At 51.6% G+C, this 18,951-nt stretch overlaps 2 protein-coding genes across 15 annotated transcripts in view; both read right to left on the minus strand.

Moving 5' to 3' along the window:
• Positions 1 to 2,884, minus strand: part of SRRM1 (serine and arginine repetitive matrix 1) — an 18,169-nt gene extending 15,285 nt beyond the window's left edge. For 10 of the 12 annotated variants that reach the window (XM_027740140.2, XM_027740146.2, XM_027740139.2 and 7 more), the window contains exons 1-2: positions 2,800 to 2,878; positions 134 to 223 (exon numbers count right to left, since the gene is read on the minus strand). In XM_027740140.2, the coding sequence (XP_027595941.2) occupies positions 134 to 223; positions 2,800 to 2,820 (111 nt within the window). In that variant the 5' untranslated portion in view covers positions 2,821 to 2,878. Of the gene's footprint in view, positions 1 to 133; positions 224 to 2,799 lie in introns of all 12 variants that reach the window. The other 2 variants (XM_039381244.1, XM_027740147.2) reach the window with 2 other exon arrangements.
• A 3,673-nt stretch (positions 2,885 to 6,557) lies between these two features.
• On the minus strand, positions 6,558 to 18,051 carry LOC113997949 (non-compact myelin associated protein). 3 transcript variants are annotated; one of them, XM_039381291.1, is made up of 4 exons: positions 17,759 to 18,051; positions 8,488 to 8,582; positions 8,258 to 8,342; positions 6,558 to 7,266 (listed from the first exon to the last, which is right to left on the minus strand). In XM_039381291.1, the coding sequence occupies exons 2-4, from the start codon at positions 8,570 to 8,572 to the stop codon at positions 7,125 to 7,127; spliced, it is 312 nt and encodes a 103-aa protein (XP_039237225.1). In that variant the 5' UTR covers positions 8,573 to 8,582; positions 17,759 to 18,051; the 3' UTR covers positions 6,558 to 7,124. The 3 variants fall into 3 exon arrangements, with proteins under 3 accessions (XP_039237225.1, XP_027596000.1, XP_027596001.1); XM_027740199.2 differs by lacking the exon at positions 17,759 to 18,051 and adding an exon at positions 17,447 to 17,509; XM_027740200.2 differs by lacking the exon at positions 17,759 to 18,051 and adding an exon at positions 17,024 to 17,129.
• Between the last annotated feature and the right edge of the window lie 900 nt (positions 18,052 to 18,951).

The raw sequence follows: 18,951 nt of genomic DNA on the forward strand, positions 1-18,951 counted from the left end.
TTTGACGCTCCAATATCCTCCGGGGTGGTTTTAGGGAAGACATTCCTCACCTTCCCATATGTTCCACCTGATACCCAATTCATCCACTGAAAAATCTCTTTGCTTGGTGTGTCTTACTTCCCATCTCACTTACCTTCTTTTCTAAGCATTCTGCAAATTTCAGCTGCTTCAACAGCTTCTTCTGCTTGTTGCTGAAGCGATTGTCCTGCTCTGCACTGGTTCCCTGGAGCACAGGAAACAACAGTTTCAGCCTGTAGGACATTCAACCACTCTCCAAGGATTATTTCCTCACATATCTGCACTGGATAGAGCACAGCAGCACCAGTGAAGCCATCCTGTAAGTCCTTTTTTTTTTTTTTTTAATTATTTCAGGCAAAATAAGCCTTTCCAGGTGTGTTCAGCACGACAGCCTTTCCCTGCTGCTCAGGGGTTTGGGGTGAGCAGCTGCTGAGCCCCACAGTGACACCTCAATCATAACCCCCCCTGGAAAACTGCTCACAAATTAAAGTACAGGAGCCTCAAACTGCCAGGAAAAGGGTTTGTGCTGGAATGCACAAACTTCCCAAAAGGAATAAAGTCTTTTTCCTCATTCCAGGAACAGAAATGTCCTATTTGCTTACAGTGATTATCTCTGAAACCCCTGGGTGACTTGTCTGGGGCAAACCACCCCCCTGGGAGCCACAAGGGTACAAAGAATACTCTTTTATTGATCCTCCTCTGTTAAAAGTTGACCAACTCATTCCACTTGCATGGACAGACACTGCAGGTTAATTCATTTGGAAGGGAAAGGCCTGGAAGTTCAGTTCTGGAAAACTTACTTGTAGAGAAGTCAACAGAACCAGACAGGAATAAGAGGAAGTGCAGAGCTACAGCCAAACCCTGATGGGCTGTTAAAGATTCAGAACAAACCCACAGCCTGGGAAGTTTATTCAGGAAAACAACGTGACTGATGGAAAACATGGAATTTAATCCATGTCATTCCCTGGGCCTGGAGGAAGGGGCTCAGCACCAGCAATAACAGCAGCTGTCAATGAACCAAATGATAACAAATAAGAAAAAAACTCAAAATTCTGAGCTCCCCAACCACTTTGGTCAGAAAGCACCCGGAATGAGCAACATGACATGCTGCAAAGTCATCACACATTGAAAGGGAACAAACTACTGACATTCCCATTTGCTATTGCAGAGCATGGGAATCCTAAAGACTGCCTGTGGCACAGGCACTTAACAGGATTAAGCCTGTTTAAAACTCTTTAAAATATCTGCAGTCTGCTGTGTGGCTCACAGTAAACACAACACTTGCCAGTTCACCCAGCAATTCAATGTTCTTTTTGGGTTTTGTTTTTTTTTTTTTTCAATTCTTTCACAACTCAGAAAGGAAGGAAGTTTTTTGTACCCTGTTTCTAACACGTGGCAAGAGGCAAAGGGAACCAAAGGGACAGAGCACGAGGGCTACAGGAATTTAAACACAGAGACAAAACAGTTTGCACTGAAACTTCACACACGTGTGAAGAACTGAAAGAACTATTAATAGGAGCTTTCTTGGGAAAGGGAGTCCAAACTGCTGCTCTGCTGCACTTGTGTCGTTTCACAAGAACTTTGGTTCCTCCAGGACCCAGACTAAAGCCAGAACACTGTTCACAGCCCCAGTTCAGTGCCAAGTTGCTTCTGTTTATATAAAATGTCACCTTCACAGGCCAGTTTAAAAGAATGTTAGATTTCTAATTCAGTGTTTTCAGCCCCAGTAATTGTGCTATCAATTACAACCACTTGATTTACAAACTTTGTAACAACTGCGCTGGAACAAGTGCAGATTTAACTCGCAGTTATTTTTCTCAACACAAAACTGAATGGAGGGAAGGGTTACGTGTGTGCCGTGTTTTGAAAGCCTCCTAGTTGCAGAAATTGAAAAGAACAAGTGAATGAATCTTGAAAATTTAAATTGGCTTTCAAAATTACCAGAGAAAACCAAAACTAAGGTCGTTCCAATGGAAGAAAAAGCTGAAAAGAAGGAGGCATTAAACCCAGGCAGGTTTAATGGCCTCTGCAGAAAATGCATAGCTGCAATGGAGAGACAAAACTCAATGATTAAAATAAGATATCAAGGTTAAGAATAAGGCACAACTTCGTTTTGCTATTGGGGGGGGACGGGGGGGGAGGAAAAAAGAGGGGGGGGGGGGGGGGGGGAGGGGGGGGGGGGGGGGGGGGGGGGGGGGGGGGGGAGGGGGGGGAGGGGGGAAAGGAATAGCACATTAACAACCTTAAAAATCCGCTCGTTAAAAAAAAAAAACAAAAAAAAAAGGGTCAGGTTTGTTTGGTCGCTTCGAACGCGGACACAGCAGAACGTGGTCAGCGCAGAGCGGGGCTCGCTCCCCGCGGCCTCCCGGCCCGGTCCCCCCTCCCACAGCCCGGGGGGCTTGGGGGTCGCAGCCGTGACACGGCCCCGCGTGGGTCGGGCCCTGAGACCGGGGACGGCCAAGGAGCTTCCCCGCTGGAAGGAGAGTCCTCCCAGCGACAATCCTGCCGGCGAGGATCCTCTCAGCGCCGATTCTTTCCTCCGCCCCCCGCTCCCCTCACGCTCCCGCCCGGGCCGCGCCGCCGCCATTTTCTCCGCGGCGAGGAGCCTGCGCAGGGCGCGGGGAGGAGGAGGGGGGGGAGGGTGCTCGGGCCGCCGCGCGAAGCAGCGCGGCCCCAGCGCGGCTCACGCAGCGGGCTCGGCCTGTCCCCTCCCCGCGCCCCGTGGCGGTGCGGCCGCAGCGCAGCCCGCCCTCAGGGCCTCGGTGGGGCCCCGGCACTTACGCGGAAGAACCCGGCGTCCATCTTGGCTCCTCCGCCTCCTCCCGGCCGCGGCGCGCGCTGCCGTCCCGGCGTGCACCGCGCACCCCCCCAGCCGCGCCGGGGGAGGAAGAAGGGGCGGGGAGAGAGAGCGCGAGGGAAGGGGCGGGGCCACAAGGCGCCTGCCCATTGGTTGGAGGGTCGGACGGGGGCCAATCAGAGAGCGTTCCGCGGCGGCGCGCGCGCGCGCGGGAGTGTGTGCGTGTGTGAATGTGTGACTCCTGCTCTCGCGAGATGTTGACACGCGCGGCTGGTTGCGACGCCGTTGTCTCGCGAGATCTCGCGTGCCCTCGCGGGGGCCGTGACTACCCCGCAGCGATGGCGGCGCGGACGGTTCGTGAGGGCGCGGCGGCTCCGGCCCGCGGGAACAGCCCCCGGACCGACACGACGGGGGGTTCGCGACGGAAAACGGGGCTCTGCAGCCGTCACAGAATGACGGAATGGTTGGGGTTGGAAAGGCATTCTGGAGATCACACAGTCAGTGGCAGGGTCACCTGGAGCAGGTGACACAGGAACGCGCCCAGGTGGGTCTGGAATGTCTCCAGAGAGGGAGACTCCACGCCCTCCCTGGGCAGCCTCTGCCACCTCCACGGAAAGAAGTTCTGCCTCATGTTGAGGCGGAACTTGTTATGTTTTGCTTTATGTCCATTACTTCTCGTCCTGTCGCTGGGCACCATTGAAAAGAATCCGGGACCATCCTGTGACACCCCTGTGTGGATTGATGAGATATTTGTATGGATTTATGGGTCCCCTCTCAACCTTCCGTCCTCCAGACTGACCAGGCCCAGCTCCCGTGGTGTCTCCTCATCCCAGAGATGCTCCAGACCCCAAATCATCTCTGCAGCCTCCACTGGACCCTCCCCAGCACCTCCTCGTCCTTCTTGTCCTGAGGAGCCCAAAACTGGACAGAGACACTGCTGTGAGAGTTCTCTCCCCACACCTCAGGCATCAGTGTCCAGGACAGCAAACTGGTGTGACTGGTGCTGGCACAAACTGGTGTGACTGGTGCAGGTCACACGAATGTGACCTGCTGAAAGATGTGGGAGTAAAGTTACACCTCACTGAGGTCAATACAAATTTACCCACAGTGACAGCCTCGGGTTTTATCCAAAAGTAACTCCTATGCCTTTCATCCTTAATAAGGATAGTTTGCTTTAAATAAAAAATTAATAATAATAAATAAAATTAATTGCTACTCAAAGCACCACAGCTGCTTCCTGCTTCAGCAGCAGCCCTGTGAGAGACACGTGAGAGACACGTGGGTTTGTGGTTGTGTTTTTGGGAGATAAATTGTTTATGGGACTCGGGAATAAAATCCAAAGAACATTCTTGTATTTTATCTGCTTAGACCTGCCATGATCTGTGCTTTGCACGGCCAAACCTGGAGGAGTTCTGGGCTCAGCTGCTCCAGCACGGTGGATTGAGGGGAAGGAGGACTGGGATGGGGGTCAAGGTGGTGTCAGGAATTCAGTTGTCAGCTAAACTTGGAATTGCTTTGTGGTTTTGTTGGGAAAGGCGAGTTCCAGGCGGCCGGGAGGGAGGAGGACACTAGGTGGAGCTCCGTGCTCTCTGCTGGGGTATGAGGATGAAGATGAGGGGTGAGAGCTGCCGCCCTGCAGGAGTTTTGGGGTCGGGACTTACCCAGCGGTGCAAAATTAAACATTTTACCAGCCTATTTGCATCTCTTAAAGTGCCAGCTGTGAGACTGAAGGACCCGACCTGCTGAAGGTACTCCAGAAGACTTTGAGGAGCAAAAAAAAAAAAACCCCACCACTGATTCTTGCAAGACCAGCTCTTAACTCTGACCATCGAACAAACTTGTAGTGATATTTTTTTCTCTGCCCTGCGGCCCCAATGTCCTCGTTGTCACTGCTGAACCAAAGCACAGAGCAAGGGGCTGGAAATGTTGCTTGTTCCTCCCAGGGAGAAAGGCCCTGGGGCCACGAGTGCCCAAATCTTGTTAATTTGCAGAGTTTCATGGATAATCTCCAGCGAGTCTTGTGTGGATCACGATTAAAGTGTTGCACTCACACTGCCTGTTCTCTCCACAGCTTTCAGTGTTTCTTTAACCAGCTGGTTTCCCTGGGGGCAGGAGAGCAGCAGGGGCAGCTGAAGGGGGGCTTTCCCAAAATCTGGGCCTTTGGGAGTGGAATCAGGGAGCCAAGACGGGGCAGGTCGAGTCAGCACTGAGGCGGCGCAAGGGAGAGCGTGGGATTGTTCCTGGAAAACTTAAATCCACAGCAAATTACACAAGTGGAAATACAGGGGGGTTTTTGTTTCTTAGGAAGGTGATTTTGCTTGCTCAGCACAAGCTGCCAGGAGGGGATGGTGGGGGCCTCCCAGGATGGGCCAATACGAGGCAAATTTTTACTGGGATTGGAATTTTCTCGATTGAGCAAATGCTGGTGAGGCCACAGCAGTGACTCTCCTGCCAGGAACAGCAATTCTACAAAAGCAGAGTTGCTCACAGTAGCTCTGCTTATTCTGCTCGTGAACTTCAGTGGTTTGAAATGAAGTAAATGGAAAGTAAACAAAATTTGCTAGAAGTAGGTCTGGCTGGTGATGTTGAGCATAACAGTAGGATGGAGCTTATCTTTTCTAAAGGTCTTGGTTTCAATACATGCCCAGAGAACATCCTTAGCTGATCAGAGATAGCAACAGAAGGTCAACTCCTTCATATTTTTTAGGAAAAAAATTAGATTTGCATCTGCTGTCCCTTCTGAATGATTAAATCAATCACCCCTGCCACAAAAAATAAGAGAACTAGGACAAGTAAAATATTTACAGCGAGATTCAGAAACTTCACAAGCAGCTGTCTCAATATTTAGCTTGGAATTCAAACCCTGCTCCAGTTTCAGACAAAAAAAAAAATATTGCAAAGTAATTGAATTTAGTTTCTGCACAAAAAAAAACCCCAAAAAACCAACCCAAACCCAACAAACCACAAGTTAGTAAAAGTGACCTGTTCAAGAGGTGGCTTCTTGGAAAAAATATATAAAAAGTAGATCAAGTTGTCCCCCAGTCCCTCCCCACCCTCCCCTGAGGACGGGGGGATTCAGGGATGTACCTGTTGGTGACGTGTTGGGAAGAAGCTGCAGGACAAAAAGCTCTAAAGCTGGAGGTTCTCTGATCACTTCAGTCAGACAACAGTAACTTCTCCCTCTGTTCCAGTGAGTGATTCCATAAAACTTAAGCTCTGTGTGTCAGGGAGTGGAGCTGTTCCCCAGAGCCTCATGTCCTTCCCTTTAAGACGAGGTTTAACTCCTCAACTCCTTCCTAAAATCCTTCCTGTCTCTGTCAGCCCGTTGGGGGCTGCTCTGACACCCCCTCAGACAATCAACCACTGATTGACAATGCTGCTCTGTGCTCCCACTCAGTGGGCTGTGAATATCCCTGGGAATTCCTTTGTGGCATTGCTGTACACCCACAACCATCACACTCACAAAACAACATCGTTTTTCTCAGTTCCTTTCTAGGATAAAAAAATTTCTAAAAATAGTTGGAGCCCGGTCTGCACCAGAGAACAAAGCCTTGCAGGGGGGGAGTGGCACACTGGGGCTCTGCAAAGCCTCACTTGCTTTATAAAAGGTTATTCCTTCTATTTCCAGGGTTATTTTTCCAATTAAAGAACTCACATTTTGTGCAAGACAAAACATTCTCAGGCAGCTCCAGCCCTGGACCCGAAGCGATTCTCGAGAGTGAAAACCCTCAGACACCCGAGCTCCTTTGGAAATGGAGAGTTACATGGTTTATAGAAATAGTTTAAAAATACTTGAAAATAAAAAGTACCCTTTTATCTCAACCCATACACACGTGGGCTTAGAAACACGACAGGTGAGTAACGATAAATACAATTCTGATGCTTCCTGTGCCATCCATCGTGTGTAAAACACACCACAAACCTGTGCCATGTAATTCACAACAAACCCAGCTCCAACCTGAGTTGTGGCACGTCCAGATTTTTCTTCCTGTTTACCAGCAGAACAGAGAAAGTTCAAACTCTGAGCCAGCAAAAGCTCCACAAAATCTGAGCTGGCGCCTTCTCGCTTCATCCGCTCTCCCCACACCCCGGGCTCTGATGATTCCTGTGCCTCCACCAGCTGATTTCAGCCACAGGAAGAGTGTCCAGACCTCTTATTTTTCCTCTCAAAGAGAGAAATCAGGATTAATTACAATCCACAGGCAAAGCAACAGCCTGTTGCTGTTCCAAAAAGCTTTGCTGAGGAGTCCCAGGTCCGCGTGAGCGACAGTTCCACCTCTCGTCTGCCGGGGAGGACGAGTGTTCCCGGTTACCTGTCGTGCAGGTGGATGTCCACAGGGATGAAGGTCACCGTGGGAGGCTGGCACAGGCCGTGGCTGTTGTGCCCCAGAGGAGGTGGCATCGCTGCCTTGGGGGGTTTGGGTTCCAGCTCCCGCTTCACCCGCATGCGCCTGCAGAGGGAACGGGACCGTCAGCGGGGTCGGTGCTCCCGTGGGGAGGGTTGGGAAGGTTCCCACAGAGCCAGGTTGCATTGTACAGTTATTTGAAAGTCAGTAAAAGCCAGGATTTCACCCCAAAGAATCAACAGGAATAAGAGGAAGCGCAGAGCTACAGCTGAACCCTGATGGGCTGGTAAGGATTCAGAGCAAACCCACGGCCTGGGAAGTTTATCCAGGAAAACAACGTGACTGATGGAACACATGGAATTTAATCCATGTCATTCCCTGGGCCTGGAGGAAGGGGCTCAGCACCAGCAATAACAGCAGCTGTCAATGAACCAAATGATAACAAATAAGAAAAAAACTCAAAATTCTGAGCTCCCCGACCACTTTGGTCAGAAAGCACCCGGAATGAGCAACATGACACGCTGCAAAGTCATCACACATTGAAAGGGAACAAACTACTGACATTCCCATTTGCTATTGCAGAGCATGGGAATCCTAAAGATTGCCTGTGGCACAGGCACTTAACAGGATTAAGCCTGTTTAAAACTCTTTAAAATATCTGCAGTCTGCTGTGTGGCTCAGAACAAACACAACACTTGCCAGTTCTCCCAGCAATTTAATGTTCTTTTTTGAGGTTTTTTTTTTTCAATTTCTTTTTTCAATTTCATCCCAAAGGAACCAAAGTGGCAAGTCAGTGCTTCCAGAGCATGAGAAGTGAGAAATCAAGCTCCCCTCTGGCAGCTTTGCTGCATGCTCAGACCTTCCCTGCATCCACAGGAATCCCTAAAAGGAGCTTCCACCAAGCATCCCCCATGAAGGAATTCTGCTTCCTAACAACCCAGTCACAGAGCACTGACTGGGAGAATCAGGACACTTCCAGCAGCACACTGAGGTTTAGATTCTTCTGGAAACTGTCAACAACAGATCCTGAAGTGCTCTGCTGGCTGAGGGCGGGGACTTTGGTCCATTTTGGTGAACACAGAACTTGGCCACGTACCTGTTGTACGTTTTCAAGGTGAGCAGAACCACTGTAAAAATGATGATCACTCCTACCACGATGGCAGCAACTATTGCTCCAGAACCTGGGAGAGAAACAGGGAGGAGAAAAAACAACCCCTTATTTACAAGGTTGTCACTGTACTCTTTGAAGTTTGGTAAGTACAAAGGTCCACTTAAAAAAATAAAATAATAAAATAAAAAAAGCCAGCAGCCCATTCCTTTTCTTACTTTGGTAGAGACTTTGTTCTTGAGACTTTGTGGTCACGTTCCCTGAGAGCTGGGTGTTGTTGCTCAGTGGCGTGGCCGTCGTCATCTTGATTCAGCTGCAGGGGGAAACAGGGCAGTGAGTTCATAAAACATTAATGAAATATCAAACCCAAGTTTGACAGTGATAATTAGGCAACTGTCCGTTAAAGGGTCAGAACCTACTAAGTGAGGGTTCACCGAGCTGGGGTTCTTAATGTTTGCACTGTGGTGAAAATCTGGAACGGAAATTTCGCCCCAATCTTGAGCAGTTTGCTTTAAAATATCCCCTGTTTGGTATTAAAAGGATAAAATAAGACATAAACACAACAATGCATTGTTGCTATGTACCATTGCTGTTTGGAATAATGGGTATTTTAAAAGCTTTAGGATTTTTAGATTGTCATCTCAGGTTGAGATACAAGTGTGAGAGATTCTGCACCCAGAATTCAGCAACGTGTCTTGAGGGAAGGGGAAAAGTCAGCACAGAAAGGTTTAAAAACTCCATTCTAAAAGAGAATTTAGAGTAGTTTCATTCATCCCATGTGAGGAAGCCTGATTTGAAGCTCCAGAAGTTCCATGGCAAACAAGAGCCATCCCAGGACAGGGTCACTGCTGTGACAGAGGGTTGGTGTGAGTTCAGCCCAGCACCTCCCTCGCCCCGGTGTCACCTCAGCTCTGTTGTTGGAAGTGGACAAGCTTCCAAGTGGACAGCTGAAAATATGCCTGTTCCCGGGTTTGAGTAAAACTAGATCTAGAAAAAGCAGCCTGGATGTTCCCTGGTTTTATAAGCCTTTTCCAAATGTTTTCTCAGTGTACCTGGTAACCTGAGCCATTAAAGGGCTCCTTCAGCCCGAGGGAGGTGTGAGCACCACTTCCAACAGCCCTCTGGAACCACTGCAGCTCCCAGCTCCAGAGAGCTGGGACACTCCAGCTATCCTTTGAAAAGTAAATTATTCTTCAACACTCCATATGGAATTGAGTTTCCCATTTCAGATGCTTCCCAGTACAACCAGGCAGGGCTCTGTTATACTCCACTGGGATATCGTGGCCCTGTGGCATGTTCTTGGTGCAGGTAATTTTGCACAGCACAAGACACACGACAGCCAGGAATAATTCAGTGGATAGAAATCAGCTGGTAAGAAAAATAACTGGGAATCTGACAGGCAGCCTGCCCTCCCTTCCCCCTGCTGAGGCTTTCCCAAAGGTTTCTGCAAAGTAGCCTCTATCCAACACCACACAGGGTGGCAGGCACAGATTTGGGAGGCAGGAGGACACAATGGGATGGACAGGGACAGGCAGGGGGTTGTCTGGGGAGGGCACCAGCTGAGTCAACACACGGTGTGTCCTTGGGAGGCTCCGTGGCAGGAATGAGAGGGATCAAGGACCAGCAGGAAGGGAAGCAGTCAGGGTTTGCCTGGGGATGTGGGATCAGGACTGCAAGGTCCATTTCACCAAACACTTCAGTCCCCCAAAGGTAAAAAGTTTGGGTTTCTTCCTTTAATCTAAACCCCCAAAATAACTCTGTCCCGAGCCTGTGACTGGGTCGTTCTCCTCTGGCTGAATGATGCCTTTGTTCAGCCCAGGCCACGTTAATTCAGCAGCACGAACAGCAGCTGCAGATCTTTCAACACGGAAATATTTTGTGTTTAGAGCTTGCCCAGCCTTGTGGTGCAGCACAGGGAAAGGGTTCACACACACCTGGGGGCACCTGAGAGGTACCAGGGCTCAGGGAAGAGCTGTCCCTGCCCCTCCCCACCACTCAAAACTGTGGGGATGGGGGTTGTACATTGGCAGCAGAGGCTGAAGAGCCTCTCCATCCCTCTGCAGGCTGGGGAAAGCTGGGCATGGGCAAAATTCAGAAAATTCAGAAAAAAACACGTCCAACTGTCACCTTGTGGCTCCTGACCAGAAGAGCTCAAACCCCAGGCTCACAGGAGTGTTCTGCCCCTCCTCTGGCTGCTAAAATAAAACCCCCCAAATAAATAAGGCTGAATAGTTTGATATTAGGTCATGTAATACTCCTGCTTCCTACCTTCCACCTGGTTCAAACCACCTTGAGAAGGGTTGAGCTGTTTGTGCATGAGTCACCCAAACCCAAAGGATTTTTACTGTCAGTGAAACCTCCTGTTTACGAAAAGGATTAATTGATCTGCCAGGGTGGGAACAAACAATTGGAAAAATGCATCAGGTCAGGTTTTTTCTCAATGGTGCAGCAAGTCAAGAGGTCCAAGGCCTGTGTCTCCAAGGTCTGTGTCTCCAGCCAGGGCAGGAGGGGCCTGTCCTTTACCTGCAGCAAGTCCCTGCCCCGTGAATCAGCAGGTTCCACCTGACCAAGCCCCTGCTGCAAGACTCAGGGACCCAGCAAAGCCCAGCAAAATCCATGGGAACCCACTGCTTTTGGGGCATTGCAGCCTGGATCCCACTCTGTATGGGAAAGCACATGGAAAGTCAGGAGTGCTGGACAAAAGCCGTTCAGCAGGGGAGAAGAAATGGACTTTGATACAGCAATCACAGGACATTCCTTCTCCATGACACACTGCTGCACTTCCCCCTGTGCACACACACCTGCCTGGCCTTTGAGAGCCTCTAACTCACCCAGCCTGGGGGTGGAGGCTCACACTGCTGGTTGTTTTACAGAGCTGCAAATGTTTCCATAAAGTTCAGCCTCGGGCCCGTTTCCATGTAAAACACCTTGGCAGACACAGTGTGTGGGTTGTTTTGGCCCGTGGGAGCGATGCCCCCGTTGGTACAGCCCTCCTGCCCCCCCTGCCCTGCCCAATTTCAGCTGGGGGGGCCCCCCTGCTCCTTCAGGAGGGGCTGGGGATCAGAGCTCACCCATCAGCAGCTCCTGCACAATTACAGGAGAGGGGGGACAGGGAACAGAGGGCTCCGTTTGAGTCTTTATCCAGGAGAGCTGGGCTTGGAGAACCAAATCCCTGCTGGGGAAGGCAGGTGCTGGTGAGGAATGCACCCAAATTCAGTGCTTGGCCACCTAGAAAAAGGTGGGGTTTGCATGGAGCACCTTCCCAGCATCACTGGGAACATCAGCAGGGATTGGGACAAGCAGCGACTTCAGACTGAGATAAAAACACCACGTGCTTCAGTGGGACCTGAATGTGCCCAGATCCACCCTGAGGGGCTCTAAAGAGGGAGGAAGGAGGGAAAGAAACCCCGAGTTCAAACTGCTGGGGGGCAGCTGGGGCAGAGCTGTGGCCTCAAGGGAACAGCCCCTGCCTGTGCGAGCCCCTTCGTGCCCCCACGTCAGAGCAGCACCTTCGTGTGTTTGCTCAGGGTCTGGCACGAGCTCCCCAGGTTTAGCTGTTGTTAAAACACACATTAAAAGCTTTCCATTTCCTTGCCAGGCCAGAGAAAGTTCTGCAAACTGCAGCAGCTCTGTGCAGCAGCAGCACCAAGGAGGGGAGCCCAGTCACCCTCCCTGGCTTGTGTGGTGAGAGGGGCTCAAACCCCTCAGCTCGCACAGGTGACATGGGCTGAGGGAGGGAGAACCAAATCCCTGGGAAGAAACCCCCTCATTTCCAGAGCCACACCTGGGAATATGAACCCCACAGACTTTTGTCCCTGACTTGCCCAGGAGCAATGCCTGAACGAGGCCGTGAACTGCACATTTCCCAGTTCTAATCCTCTTTTTTTTTGCGTTAAAATTCTGGGCCACACACATTTTTCCCCTCCCTCTGGGTGAATGGACTTATTCATGGGAACGGCAGCAACTCCACCATGTGCAGCAAAGTGCATTCAGACCCTAAAAAACCACCCCAGACCCTTCAGGGTAGGGCTGCCCATGCAGGCAAGCCAGGATGGGGAAGCAAAACAAGCCAGAGGTATTTTCCCACTGGTTACAGGCCAGGATCTGAGGCACACTGGGATCAGAAGCCTTGTGAAATATCCAACAGAACCAGGGTTTGAAGTTAGAATGGAAAAAAACCCAGCAAGCACCACCACCCTGCTGGAGCTCCTGCAGCTCAGAGCCTGGGCACAGAACTGCCCAGGGGGGGCTGCTGGGTTGGGCTCAGATGCCTGTTCTTAATTTTTGTGCCTTTTAAACAGCCCAAATCACCCCTTTTTCCCTGACAAATATCATATGTGTCACCTAGAGCTTCCCACCCTGGACCCAGGCAGGATTTACTGCTTGTCTGAGCTTCCAGGCAGGAAGCTGGGATGCATAAAATCCCCTCCCCATCCAGAAATGCCAAACAGACCCGAATTTTTCAAACTAATACATCATCCAAGAGAAAAGGGTCTGTTTAACCTGCTGTGGTTACTTAGTGAGGTCCTTAAAAGGCATCTGCAATAAATCATTTGGTCCCGTGGCTGCATTTGCAGGAGGTGGAATTACTTTGTTATCTAGGTCCAAAATAATTCATTAAGAGGAAATGGAATAAGATTTTAAACCCAAATTCCCATTTACATGCACTGCACAGATGATACATCAAGAGAGAGCTGGGAGCAAATTTGAAGCTTATTCCTGAAAGCAATGCTAGAGGCTGTCTTTTGTTGGCAGCTTTTTTAAATGATTATTAGAAAGCTCTTATTCTACATTTTTAGCTTATGACTCTACACACAGACACCAAATTAACCAACTCCAAGTGGTGTAACCAAGAGCTGGCAAATGAGAACTCTCACGGGATCCAACTCACTATAACAAAGAGGAGAAGATGCAATGATCTGGTTTTGGGAGAAGAGATTCCTGTCCAACCACACTGAGCCATGTCCAGCCATATTCCCTAGGAATCCTTAAGGGTTCAGTCATCCCTGCACAGATTCAATAGCTCAGATCACGGCTGCTCATCTGGAAATCTGGGATACACCCCCCCTGCAGCAAGTCCTGTGCCTTCTGGAAGGGATTGGAGGCACTTCTACACTACATGTTACACCACATGGGTTTGGATACCCCAGCACATCCCAGAAATGCAGCTCCTGTGCTGGAGGCAGCTCATGAGCAAACAATTCAGTCAGGGAAGGCACCAGGAGGGAGAGAATTCCCTGTACAGAACAAGGCCTGAGGCTGATTCCCAGCTCATCTGGACTCAGCGGGAGCTGGGAGATCATTCCATGCTCAAAGAAAGAGCTTCACAGAACCATATCTGTGAGCAGCAGCTCCCACCAGTGCCTGCAGCACAATTAACCTGGGATTTGGGAATGAAAAACGGGGTCTGGTGGGTTGCAAGACCCACCACAGCAACGGGGGAAGAAAACCCACCTGCGCTCGTGCACGTGAAGGTGATGGTTGTTAAAGCAGGTACAAAGCATCACAGGAGCCCCAAAACACAACACAGGAGCCCCAAAACACGACACAGGAGCCCCAAACCCATGGCACAACCCAGACTTTTTTGCTTGCAGCAGGGTGGTTCTGCCCATTGCTCACATCCCACGCTCTGGGAGGGTTCCTGGGAATGCTCATCAGGTGGGGGGCACGGGAGGGAAGGACCTGTAATCAGCAGTTAAACATTACCCAGAGAAAAAACTGATTCAGAGAGGAGAAAAATGCCTCCAGGCACCTGCAGGAGTCTCTCAAGGCAGGAATGGCTCCTGGGGGATGGTCAGTGAGACTTGAGGGGACAGATGTTGGAGACCATCAGTGTGGGCACTCAAACGGAAAGCAAGAGGATTCATCCGAGCTGAGCCCTCAGTTAGAGCCTGGCAGGGGTCAGTGGCATCGTGCCAAGCACCCCCAAATCCCACCACCCAACAGTTTATCTCTGCTGTTCAAAGAAGTTCCAGCCAAGTGCCTGTTGGTGGCAAGTTCTGGACAAATAAAGCACAAAAACGCGGCTCGTCCGTGAGGACATTTCCCACAGCGGAAAGTCAACCCCGCTTGGAGCACGTAACCACCTAGAAAAGGCCCTGCCACTGCTCTGGAAAAGTCCCCACAGCTTTTCAGATTGCTGGAGGAGAGAGTTTAAAAAAAAAAAAAAACACAACACTGCAGACTCAGCAATGTGTTTGCAGAAGTGCTTCCCAGGCTCTGGATCTGCCATTTCCCGAGCGGCTGGAGCAGCTCAGGAGGTTGGGGAAATCCTCTGTCACCTGCCATTTTCCATCAGAGCATCTGCTTTACTCCAGGCAAACCCCATAAATGCTCCACAGCAGGAGGGAGGGGGTCAGGGCTGAATTTGGAGCTCCCCCACCCCGAGCTGTGTTTCTTTTGGAGAGTGGATTGGCACAAACATACGTGACCCCACACTGCTCCCGTGGGCTGCCTTTCCTAAAGGCACATCTGCTGGGTTGAAGGTTTTGAGGCTTCCCTTACAAGGCTGATATATCAAGAGGGAATTTGCCTTTCCAAGGGATTCTTTGGGTTTCTGCAGGAACACAGCAGAGCCTGTGTGATGCTCTGGGTTGGCACCGTGGGCAGCCCCCCGGGGCTGATTCATGGGCTCCTTCACCCTCCTCACCCCCAGCACTGCCAAATCCCACCAAAGAGCACCTTCCCAGCAAGCCCAGAGCTGAGTGGTGCAGTGCTGATGCTACATGGGATGAATGTGGGGGTGTGTTTGCTCCAGGGGCTGCCCCATCCCAGTGGGACTGTGGTACAGGCAGAGCCCCTTCCTGTGCCCTCCCACCCAGCCTGGCACTTGAAGCAGCTGCACCTTCAGCCTCGTGGCTGGGCAGGGGCATCCCTGGCTGGTATCTGCCCTGAGCACCTGACAGCAAGGGAGGACTCCAGGGCCTCTGGAATTGGGTTGTAACTTGGTTGCTCCGTGGAGGTGGTTGTGAAAACACTCAGCTGTGTGTCAGTGGGAAACCGGGTGACTCAGACATCCCTGCAGCTCTTTCCCTGCTTTCCCTCCTCTGTGATCTCCATTCATGCCTCACAGCATCCCTCCCTGCAAGAGGCCTGAGCAGGGCTATAGGTTTGAGCTGCATTTCCTGGGGTTTGTGGCTCTCCATGAAAGCAGCACAGTCATCCCCCACCACATTCCTTCCCTGTCCCATGTGCCCAACACCAGGCCAGGGCAGGGCTCACCCTCTGGCCCCGACCAAACCCCCTCCTGACACAGTGACCCCGATCCCAGCCCGGCACGAGGGCAGGGAGCCCAGGGTGTGGGATGTCACCCAGGGGAGCAGGGGCTGCTCTGGGCAGGCCCCAGCACCCCACAGGGTGTTCAGGATTGGGGGATTTGCCCTCAGAGCACAGGAGCTGCTGATCTGAGAGCCCTGGGTTGCCCATGGGCACTAAATCCTGACTGATTCACTCTCCATTGCCACAGGTGAGGAGAAGAATTCAGTGTAACTGATAAAAGTCACACTTGCAGGAGTAGCAGACAGAGAGGAGCTGGGCTGGACAGGAAAGCTTCAGGAATTCCTGCCAACAAGGCAGCCAAGCCTCCTGCCAGCTGTGGGCCAGAGCTTTGGGAGTGTTGTCCTTGCTCAGCAGCTCAGCCTGAGGTACAGCAGGCTCCCCAGCTGCTGGGCTGGACCTGCTGCAGCTGAAGCTCTTCAAGGACCAGAAAAATGCAAATCCTGATCCTTTTGTGAGAACCTCTGAGAGCTTCACATCCTTCAGGGTTTTCTGTATTAAAAACTAGAGAGACACTCCTGGGTGGAGCGCAGAGACTCCTGGATGGAATATCACACTGTCAGGGGGCAGGGTTAGATGGCATATTAGGAAAACACTCTTCCCTGTGAAGGTGGGGAGGCCCTGGCACAGGTTGCCCAGAGAAGCTGTGGCTGCCCCATCCCTGGAACTGTCCAAGGCCAGGTTGGACAAGGTTTGGAGCAACCTGGGCTAGTGGAAGGTGTCCCTGCCTATGGTTAGAAGACGAACTTTAAGGTCCCTTCCCAACTCAAACCATTCTATGATATAAAGACTCTGTACACACAACACAAGGAACTCTGTCTGCAGCAGGGAAATGCAGCTCCTTTCACTTTGCAAACAGCAGCACAAAAGCACTCACAGGATTTCTTGCACATGCCGACTTGTTGAATCAGTGAGGCACCTTCCCCTCTCCCAGGAACCCTTTAGACAAACACACAGGTGGTTGACACCTCATGTTTTCAGCCTGGGAATCCCTCAAGCCCAGCCTGGCACCCACAGCCTGGTTACCTGTCCCTACAGAGAGACAATGACTGACAGGCTGTGGAGTCACCGGTCCCTGCTCTGCCTTTGTCTCCTGGTTTGTAAGCACTAAACGAAACCCTCCTGCCCAAACACTCCAGCCCAGCCCAGCGTATCACAGCAGTGAAAACTGTTTACAAAATGCTCTGCTTCCTTTAGCAAGGACTTCCTGGGGCATTAAATACATAAATTACCAGGAAAGACCAGAAATGGCCGTTTAAACCTGTCAGCAACTTCAGCATGTTCCCAAATAATGCAAGCACTGTAGTTCAGTGGAGTCACTCAGCGAGCTGTAACACAATGCTCTGAGCTTTCTAGTCCTTCTCCTTTTAAATATTACTTTGCCAGCCCTTTCCAGCCACTCAACAGATTAAAGAAAAAATAAAACCAAACCCACCCACACACACAACAAAACCACAAACAAAAAAACCGCCAACAAACCCTTATTTACAGCGCTGGGGTTGAATAAGTCAGGACCAGAGATCCAGCGTTTCCAGCGATGAAAGGACACCGCCAGCGAGGGAACAATCGCTCAACAGCCGCGCCGAGTTCTCTCCGGGGAGGGAACAACGCGCCAGCTCAGCCCCAGCCCCGTCCCTTCGAGATTTCCAATTAATGGAACAACTGCTCGAGCACCAGCCGAACAGGGCGAGGGCATCTGCTCTCCGTTTCTCCCCGGCTCAGAGCTGCCCATGAAGAGCTCCGCGTTTGCCGCGGTAGGCGAGCACAAACCCGGAGTAACCCCGCGCACAAACCCGGGGCAACCGCGCCCAGAAAGGGGTGTTCGCACCGGGAGAAGGGCGCAAACGGGGAGGGGGAAATCGGTGGTAAATCAAGGGCGATTCCCCCGCCGCGGGTACTCACGGAGGATGCTGCGGGCTCGGGGCGCTCCCGCGGCCGCTCCGGCTCCTTCCCCCGGCCGGGGCTCGCCCGGCGCCCCTTGCCCGGCCCGGGGACAGCCCGGGGACAGCCCGGTGCCGCTGTCGCTGCCGCCGCAGCCCCGGCACGGCCCCGGCACGGCCCCGCCGCCCGCAGGTGCCTCCCCGGGGCCGCCCAGCCCGGCCCGGCCCCCGGCGCCGCCTCCGCGGGTGCCCCCGGCACGGCCGGGCAGCGGCTGGGAGGGGGATGGATGATGGAAGGCTCTGGGATACGATTCCTCCCCCCTCCCCAGCTCACAGCCAGAGCGCCGGAGATCTGGGAACAGCCCGACTCCCGCGGCGCTTCAGTGCCCAAAGGTCTTCCAGGCACTTCGGGGGAAGGATCCCAAACGCGTCCATCCCGGGTGGTTCTGGCCACTCGTCAGGATCAAGCTGGAAAGGAATCCTTGCCTTTAACCCGTGCTCCGATGGCTTTATCCTGCGTTTCCCTCTAAAGAGTGGGGAAGAAGCGTGTGACCACAGTCCCTGTCTGGATTTTTCCTGTGGAAATCCCACTGATAAAAGGGATCTGCCCCCTGCCTAGACCTGATGCTGCTCCCACGGGAAACCAGAAAACCACATGAACAAGCCACAGCCCTCAGTCCAGGCTCAGCTCGTGGTTTAGGGTTGTTGTGCAGATGTTTCTCCCCCCGTCCTCCAGTTCAGCTTCCCCAGCTGCAACCAGAGCCACCATCCCTGCAACAATCCATCTGAAACACATGGAGGGAACCTGCCCCTTACAAAGTCCTGCCTCCACATGCAAAGGCAGCAACAGGGGCATCCCAACTGTCCATGAACATTTGCAGTGGATTTCTTGGGAAGACCAGAGTACGGCACAGCCTGAAAAGCTGGGATGAGGAATGAGGTGCTTCCTTAATTCACAGCTCTCTGCTTCTTCCTGGGTGAGATATGTTCACTCTGGGTCTGTGCACGATGATCTGCAGGTTCACCACATAAAGCACTTTGGGGAGCCATTGACAAAGATGTCAAATATAAACCTGAACTTACACTTATAAACCTGAACTTGGATTTATAAACCTAAACCTGGATTTATAAACCTAAACTTGCCTTGGTGGCAGTCAGTGCTTGCACCAAAGAGAAAGCTACAGCCACATGTCCCATTTGAGAAGCTGGTGCTCAAGTCCAAGTGAAGACATAAAGAACAACCAGACCAGCACAGACCACCACAGGGAATGAGAACTCACCTCCTCAAGAAACTTCTGTGTTCCCAATACTGGTCATGTTCAGTTTGGTGCCCACCATGGACTGGTTTCTACACTGCACCCCAAGCTGAACCCCACAGAGGCTTTCTCACCAGAAACCACATCCAATTATTCAGCAATTTTCCTGTACAACTACAAAGACCCACATTAGTCACTTCCAGCTCAATCCTTTTGCCTCAATCCCTCCCCGTGCAGCTCCTTAAAACCAGAGACTGAAGTCTCAGCAGGG

The sequence above is a fragment of the Pipra filicauda genome, unplaced genomic scaffold, assembly GCF_003945595.2.
Source record: "Pipra filicauda isolate LSUMZ 115617 unplaced genomic scaffold, ASM394559v2 scaffold219_size1829416_pilon, whole genome shotgun sequence".
NCBI lineage: Eukaryota > Metazoa > Chordata > Aves > Passeriformes > Pipridae > Pipra > Pipra filicauda.